Source organism: Nicotiana tomentosiformis, chromosome 5, assembly GCF_000390325.3.
Source record: "Nicotiana tomentosiformis chromosome 5, ASM39032v3, whole genome shotgun sequence".
Lineage (NCBI taxonomy): Eukaryota > Viridiplantae > Streptophyta > Magnoliopsida > Solanales > Solanaceae > Nicotiana > Nicotiana tomentosiformis.
This window is the reverse complement of record NC_090816.1, coordinates 72,334,404-72,343,577: the sequence shown is the minus strand read 5'-3', so window position 1 is coordinate 72,343,577 and position 9,174 is coordinate 72,334,404. Positions and strand designations below refer to the sequence as shown.

The window sequence follows — 9,174 nt, the reverse complement described above, 5'->3', positions numbered from 1 at the left end:
ATTTTCTTCTATACTTGCTACTATTGCTTACTTTATTCCAAAAAATAGTAAAAAAATATTGAGGTTGTTATCTTCAAGTCTTTAACGATAATCAATTTTTAACAAGTTGTTCGTCAATTCGGTAAACTCGTTCCAACTCTTAAGTCTTAATTAGAATAAATAGCCTCAATTAGAATAAATGCTCAAACTATTTATAATGCTTATCAAGTTGCATTAAATAATGCTAGACCAAATGTTCCACCTCCTTCTTCTTCTGATTCTCAATCTTTTAAAAGAACTGCGGGAGTAAGAGCACTTAGTGCTTGGGCGGGGTTTAGGGGTTCTTTTGGTTCTAGTAGTAATGATTTTTCACAACTAAATGAGCTTGAAGTTTATTTATCGCATAAATTGAGGAAGTGAATCCCGACGGCTCCTTTAATCTTTTGCAATGGTGGAAGGACAAAGAAAAATACTTTCCGGTTCTTTCAAGGATGGATCGAGACATTTTAACTATTCAAGCTTCAACAGTGGCATCAGAGAGCGCTTCCAGTCAAGCAAGACTTCAAATCGGTGATTATAGAGCGTCTATGAGGGAGAGCTTGGAAAAATAAGTACTTTTCAGAGATTGAATCCGTTCGGAAAGAAGAAATTTTGGACTTGTTGAATCACAACCAGAGGAAGACGAAGCTTATGAAGAAATGCTAGCTGAACTTGCGGAGGATGCTGCTTCGCCCGACAATGGAAGCGGCGATGACCAAGCTACTTTTCTGCCACCACCAACGGAAATTCCTCTAGACCTTGAAGGATTTATGAAGTTTGTAAGAGATACCATATAACTTGTATGATAAAACATTAGTATGTATTATGTAGCTTGTATTTTGGCACATCTTGATTAGTTTCTTTTTCTTCTCAATGGTGGTATTAGCACCTTGTTGTGCTCATTCCATAGGGGAGAGGAAAACTAAGAAAGATATTGCCATATTTTTCTAATGCTATAATAAAATTACAAGGCATTACTTTGAATATCTCTTTACAATATTTTTGTCTTTAAATTTGAATTAAAAACTTTAGGTCACAATCCTAAAATAAATTTATAAGGCATTGCCTTAGATATTTTTTTAACATCTTTTTGTCTAATTTCTATTTAATTTTTAAAAAACAAATCAATATTTAGCCGTTGGGCCCACTTAGCCTGTGGGCCCGACCCGTTTAGCCCGGGACCATGAGTTCGTGGGTCCGGTCCCGGGCCGGTTCTTACAAAAAGACCGTTTAGCCCGGGACCGCTAAACCCGTTTATTTAAGGACCGACTCAGGATCGCGGCCCATGAAACTTGCCCACTTGGCCCGTTTAGGGCCCGAACCGGCCCACATACCACCCCTAGTTGAGGCAAAGAAGGCAACAGATGCAAATCCCACTTCTAGATGGAAAGCTACTCCAAAGAAGATTGAGACACAAATTGCGGCTACACAAATCCCTAATAATAATGAAGTTGAGATTGATGAGTGACGAGCGAAAAACACAACACGATATTGATGCTCGCTAGCCAAAGATAGTATAGTTTAATTATCGTCTCCACAGGGATTAGATTTAAATAATGCTAAAGTAATTTCTAGCTTAACGCTATTCAGGATGATCAAAACTTGATTTGTACTGGTTATATACTACGATTAACTATAAAGTAAAGCAATTGACGATTAACTTCAACAAACCAGAGATTAGCAAGGTCGATTTCTTATCAATGTGAGGAACAAGGGTTTTGACGTGATAGATGTAAGGTTTTGATTTTAGATATGATACTGTTATATTTCACTCTTGGGGTTCTATCAATTCTCACGAATTCAATAGGTGATTAGCTTATGCTTCCGATTCCGACTCCTCTCTCGATTAAATCTAAATCTTTCAAATAAACTAATGTGAAGTGCAGTGAAACTTGCAAGAATATATTGGTGTGAATGGTCTAAGAGAAACTTCTCTCGAATATTTCTCAATCTTAATTTAAGAGGTAGATCACAAAGCTCTTTCGATTACTTTAAAGCATGTGTTGCAACAATATTCAATATTATGCTCCTCTTCCGATTAAACAAGATAATGAATAAAATCACAACTAGAGTTAAAGCTCTTCCAATAATTTCAAGCAATTAAAAGTAATCAAATCCATAAACAATAACCAAGTCACCAAATCAAGTCAAACCCTAAGGCAAACTACTCCATAATTATGGAGGAAGTCTTCACAAAAAGAGTTAAAGAATAAGAAAGCATCAATCTAAGTTACAATCCAAACTTCCTTATTGAATTGATGGGAAGATGATGAAATCCTGAGTCTTGTAGCCTCCAATGCTCTCCCAAAGCTTCCAAGGTCAAAAGTCCCCTCAAAAATATATTTCTAGTGTATTTATACCAAGTAGGAACTAACCCGGACGAAACTACCCTCTTTGAGCTGAAGTGGGAAAACTTACAAATATTTTACACTTCATACGTCGCACTATGCCACACAGGGTGCATAGCATTAGTGCAATTTGCTCGGTTGTAAACTCTCTGAACTTAGCTTGTCTGACAAAATTTTGTACTGATGTCACGCATTATGCCTAGCATTAGTGTATTTTTCTATCAGACCCAAAAACTACAAGTCTCTAAACTTCTCAAATTTCTGACGCACATTTGCACTGATGCATCGCAATGTGCTATGCATGGTGCGAAACATTAGTTCAAATGTCATAAGCCTTGTGCTTTCTTCCAACTTTCGTATGCAACGCCAGTCCACGAGCCCCGGACGCGATCCCGAATTATTATTAGACATGTGTGTTCTTGGGTTGAAGGTTGTCCCAAGAACTTTCCGGTGAACTCTTTCTCTTTCCTTAGTTGTCGCAGACTCTTTTCTACCACTAGACTATATGGAATCAATTCCTTTGAAGAAGATTGAGTCATACACCAAAGACGTCAATTTGTTGCCTACACACGGAAGAGGAAACCCGTGAAGAATATAAAAAAATAAAAAAAATAAAATAAAAAATTCCTAAATTAGTACCAAAAACTATTTTGAACACTATTGATTACCAATCCCCGGCAACGGCGCCAAAATTTGACGAGCGTAAAACACATCACGAAATTTATGCTCGCTAGCCAAAGATAGTATAGTTTAATTATCGTCTCCACGAGGATTGAATTTAAACAATGCTCAAGTAATTTCTAACTTAACGCTATTCAGGATGATCAAAACTTGATTTGTACTAGTTATATACTAGGATTAACTATAAAGTAAAGCAATTGATGATTGACTTCAACAAATTAGAGATTAGCAAGGTTGATATCTTATCAATTTGAGGAACAAGGGTTTTGACGTGATAGATGTAAGGTTTTGATTTTGGATATGATACTGTTATATTTCACTCTTGGGGTTCTATCGATTCTCATGAATTCAATAGATGATTAGCTTATGCTTCCAATTCAGACTCCTCTCTCGATTAAATCTAAATCTTTCAAAAATACTAATGTGAAGTGCGGTGAAACTTGCAAGAATATATTGGTGAGAATAGTCTAAGAGAAACTTCTCTCGAATATTTCTCAATCTTAATTTAAAAGGTAGATCACAAAGCTCTTTCGATTACTTTAAAGAAGTACAAAAATAAATTAAGGCATGCGTTGCAACAATATTTAATATTATGCTCCTTTTCCGATTAAACAAGATAATGAATAAAATCACAACTAGAGTTAAAGCTCTTCCAATAAATTCAAGCAATTAAAAGTAATCAAATCCATAAACAATAACCAGGTCACCAAATCACGTCAAACCCTAAGGTAAACTACTCCATAATTATGGAGGAAGTCATCACAAAAAGAGTTAAAGAATAAGAAAGCATCAATCTAACATTACAATCCAAACTTCCGTATGGAATTGATGGGAAGATGATGAAATCCTGAGTCTTGTAGCCTCCAATGCTCTCCCAAAGCTTCCAAGATCAAAAGTCCCCTCAAAAATATGTTTTTAGTGTACTTATACCAAGTAGGAACGAACCCGGACGAAACTACCCTCTTTGAGCCGAAGTGGGAAAACCTACAAACTTTTTACACTTCCTACGTTGCACTATGCCACACAGGGTGCGTAGCATTAGTGCAATTTGATCGGTTGTAAACTCTCTGAACTTAGCTTGTCTGACAAAATTTTATTCTGATGCCACGCATTATGCCTAGCTAATGTGTATTTTTCAGTCAGACCCAAAAACTACAACCCTCTGAACTTCTCAAATTTTTGACGTACATTTGTACTGATGCGTCGCATGGTGCGAAGCATTAGTTCAAATGTTACAACCCTTGTGCTTTATTCCAACTTTCATATGCAACGCCGGTCCACGAGCCCCGAACGCGATCCCGATTTAATTCCTTGGCTTTTACCCTGACTTCAAAGCTCTAGATTATTCTATTTAGCTCCGTTTATCTTTTTAACTTGGAATCATCTCCTACAAAGTATAAAACATATAATAGTGCAAATCACTATCATTTAAGCTCAAACACGCTCAAAGTGCAGTAATTAGAGTGTAGAATGCGGCTAAAACACGAATTCCTAGCCTACCATCAATGAGGCAAATAAAAAGGAGTCCACAATTGAATGGGTTCATAGGAGATTTGGTACAAACAAAGAAGAGTTGAGGGAACTCAATGTCACTGTTGATCACTCATGCCATGAAATTTCATCGCAAACATTTGATGATTCAGAAGAAAAGGGTGAAAATAATGAAATAATGTCTGGTAGAGCCTTATAGAGTGATGAAGTAGAGAAGATTGAGGGTAATATAGCTACAAAATTTAGTCCCAGGAGTAAGGAGGAAAGAGATACCACACAGGAGTAATTGGCAGCTACTTTGAGCCCTAATGCTACAGTAAAACCCTAAGGCTCCACAGACTAGGGTTGAAGTTTATGAAGGGGCTAGCAAACTTCAAGCTAATACATCGCTTGGAACTGATAAAGGATCACATAATGAGGCTAATATCATTGGTTGATCAGCAATTGAGGCTTTAGCTAAGAAGAAAGCCAATGGAACAATAAACCCTAGTGGTACTGTCTAGTTGTTGGCTAAGGTTGGAGGTGATCTGGTGAAGTTTTCAAGTGGAGATCAAGCAGGGTATGTTCAGGTTGGGTTTCTAGATAATACAGTGAGGTCACCTCACCAAACAGCTACAGGCAAGGCATCAAAAGGCAATGGAACAGTAACTCTTACGGTTCTTGCTACAGTGAACCCTAGTTTGGGTAATGTCTATAATCTTCAGTTCAAGTTGGCACAAGAGGCAAAGAGTGATAGGGAACAGAAAGATATGGTGTTAAAGGAGGCTACAAGGCAGACATATGATCAAATTGAACTTGCTACCAAGGCTGGTAAGTTTGAAACTGGCAAAGTATCAATGCAATTCAAATTGTTACTCCTGCAGTTGATTATCCTGGAATCCTAGCTGGGAAGACTTTTAGTGTTACAAGTGGTATTTTGGCAAAGGGTATTCTTATTAATAATAGGGGTCAGAAGGAGTTGGGAATGGTAGCTAAGAACCATGAACCAAATCTTTTGGCTCTCTATGAGATAGATGATGACAAAGAAGAACAGGAGGATCTAGGTGAAGATATTGAGGAAGAATCAATAGCAGCTAACTTTCAACAAGTTCCTAGATACGGAGGCATTTCACCTACGAGTGTTGACAAGAAGAAATCAGCAGGAAAACATAGAAAGCAAAAGGAGAAGACTGTGCCTGTAAGGGTGCAACCAAAGAGAAATGGGCTCTCTATTACCAAGTAACCTTATGGATAATTGCTTTAGTTTGGAATGTGAGGTCTATAAGCACACAAAAAGCTTTCCAAAGGTTGCTTAACCTTCATAGAAAGTACAATTTTTATTTGATTGGATTGATGGAGCCTTGGCAAGATATTAACAAGCTAGAAGAGTATAGAAGAAAGTTAGGGATCCACTCTGCCTATGCAAACTTGAATGGAAAGATTTGGGCTTTTGTTGATGAGGATATTGATGTAGACATTCTTATGGATATGGAACAACAATTGACTCTGAAGTTGCTACTTAGAAGTTTGGGCAAGGAACTAGTTGTTACACTTGTATATGTTAAATGTAATGCAGTAGAGAGAATTGAATTGTGGGATTACATGTATCATCTAGCTTCTGACATGGAATCTCCTTGTCTTGTTGGAGGAGATTTCAACGTCATTCTATATGAAGAAGAGAAGTATGGTGGTCTTCCAGTTTACTTGAGTGAAGTTCAAGACTTTGGTCATTGTGTGGACACTTGTGCTTTATACGATCGAGGCTTTAAAGGAAGTCTTTACACATGGTGGGATGGGAGGTCGGATGATGACTGTATATTCAAAAAGCTTGACAGGTTCTTGACAAATCAACAATTTCAAGATTTATTCCCAGCATTGGAGGTTGAGCACTTGATTATTATCCTGCAATGTTAACAATGTCCAAGTTAAGAAATCTTTCAAGTTTCTCAACTTCTAGACATAGCATGAACTTTCTTGAAGGTGGTAAAAGAGAATTGGCACACTGATTGTATGGGCAACCCATTCATAGTTTTTCAAAGCAAGATGAAGAAGATAAAGATAGCACTGGCAGCTTGGAGTAGAGAAATATTTGAGGATATATTCAAACAAATAGCAGCCTTGGAAGATGTGATTAAGGTTCATTAGATTGAGTTTGAGCTTCATTCAACAACTCAAAATAGAGCAAAGTTACACAAAGTAGAGGCTGACCTTACTAAGTATTATCATCTAGAAGAAGAATTCTGGAGACAAAAAGCAGGTTTGCAATGGTTCAAAGATGGTGATAGAAATACAAAGTTCTTTCATACACATGTCAAAGGAAAGAGGAAGAGGCTGCAGGTGTCTAGGATACTTGACAACAATGGTAATTGGATTGATTCACAGGAAGAGATATCTAAAGAGGCAGTGGATTTCTTTTAGTCTCAATTCCCTGAGGACTTTTTCTATCTAATAGGTATCTAGAATAATTAGTGTCCATATATCCTACTAAGTCAAAAGTACTAATAGTCAAATTACAAAGAACCAGGTCTTGAGTACTATCAGATACCTCAAGATCCTCTTCATAGCCTTCAAATGCAACTCTTTGGTATTTGACCATATCCTAACACAAAGTCCAACACTAAATACAATATCTGGTCTACATACAGTTAGATATAACAAAGATTCAATTATACCCCTATATAATTGTAACGATCAGACCGCTTGTTTTATTTTCTAGAATTTCGTTCCCCTATTAATACTTTTAAAATATGCTTTTCCTATTTTATGACTTATGAGGACGATTGGTTTGGTTTTGAAAGGGTTCGGTTGAATTCAGAGAACTTAGTTCTATAGTAGTGGCCTAAGGTGGCCATGTTTGATTTAGGTCAATACTTTGAGTAAACAACCTCGAAATCGGAATTTGAAGATTTAAATATGTTCATATGGTGATTTGGGACATGGGCGTATGTTCGGGTCGAGTTTCGGATGGTCCGAGAGTGATTCAACGCTTATTATTGGAATTTGGCATTTTGAAGGTTTTAGAGCTTGTTAATTTTGACTTGGAGTGGACTTTGGTGATGTCGGATCGTGTTTGATATTCAGAGCCTAGATATAGGTTCGTATTATCATATTGGACTTATGTGTGAAATTTTGTTCCATTCGAGTTATCTAAGTATGATTCTTCGCGTTCGGAGTTAGTTAAGAGAAGTTGGAGTTTGGAAGGTTGATTAGTTTGGTTTGGGGTGTGATTCTTGGTTTGGTTTGGGGTGTGATTCTTGGTTGTGATGTTATTTTAGGTATTTTGAGGCCTCGTGTAGGTTTGAATTATGTTATGGACTTGTTGGTATGTTAGGACGGGGTCTCGAGTGGCTGGGGTGAGTTTCAGACCGCCTTATTGACATAGTGAATCATGTCCCTAAAATGATCATTGATGAACAAAATAATAGATTGTGGGCTGAACCAACATTGGAGTAGGTCAAGCATGTAGTTTTTGGCTTAAATGGAGATGGATTCACTAGCAAATTTTATCAAACTAGCTGGGATATTATTGGAGATGATGTGCTGAACATGGTTAGGGCATTCTTCTGTGGTGCAGAGCTTCCTAAGTACATTACACACACAAATCTTGTGTTGTTACCTAAGAAAAAAAATGTTGCAACCTTCTCTGATATGAGGCCAATTACTTTGAGCAATTTCTCAAACAAGATCATCTACAGGGTGATTCATGAGAGGTTGATGTTCTTATTACCTACTCTTATTTCTCCAATCCAAGCAGGCTTTTTTAAGAGAAGGAGCATAGTGGAGAACATCTTATTAACACAAGAGATTATCACTGATATAAGGAAGAGAGGCAAACCATCCAATGTTGTGATCAAGTTGGAAATGGCAAAGGCATATGATAGAGTTTCATGGTTGTTTCTGACCAAAGTACTGAGGAAGATGGGATTTGGTGAGATATTTATTGACATGGTATTCAGGCTAGTTTCAAGCAATTGGTATTTAGTGTTGTTGAATGGACAACCAAATGGTTTCTTTAAATCATCAAGAGGTATAAAACAAGGAGATTCAGTATCTCCTACATTGTTTATATTGGTTGTTGAAGTGCTAGGCAGGGCTTTGGATGCTTTGTTTGACAACCCTAATTTCATAGGGTTTGGGATGCCAAAATAGAGTCAAAATATTAATTATCTCTCATATGCTGATGACACTATCATCTTCGGTTCTTCACATTATGGGGAAATCTAGTTGATCATGAATGTATTGGAGGAGTATGAAGCAGCATCCGGTCAGAAAGTTAACAAGAAGAAGTCAGCCTTTTATATGTATGAAAGTGCTCCAGAAGATGAAGCTAATACAGTACACCTTATAACTGAATTTCAAAGACATCAATTCCCCTTCACATATTTGGGTTGTCAAATCTTTTATAGTAGAAATAAAAAGGATTTTTACAAGGCCATCATATTCAAAGTGCAGGGCAGGTTACAATCATGGAAGGGCAACCTTTTATCTATAGGTGGTAGGGCAATTTTAATCTCACATGTGCTTGAAAGCATGCCAATTCACCTCCTGTCAGCTGTGAATCCACCTGCATATGCAATTACTCAATTACATAAGATGTTTGCTAGGTTTTACTGGAGCAATTCAGGAAATGGTAGTGCAAGACATTGGGCTTCTTGGG

The 9,174-nt window shown here is 37.2% G+C and overlaps 1 protein-coding gene across 1 annotated transcript; it reads left to right on the top strand.

Annotated features, from left to right (window-relative positions):
• Positions 1–5,870: 5,870 nt before the first annotated feature.
• Positions 5,871–8,666, top strand: LOC138892563 (uncharacterized). Its single transcript, XM_070176299.1, has 3 exons — positions 5,871–6,398; positions 6,498–6,653; positions 7,971–8,666. Exons 1-3 carry the CDS (start codon positions 5,871–5,873, stop codon positions 8,664–8,666), a joined length of 1,380 nt encoding a protein of 459 aa, XP_070032400.1.
• The last annotated feature ends 508 nt before the right edge of the window (positions 8,667–9,174 follow it).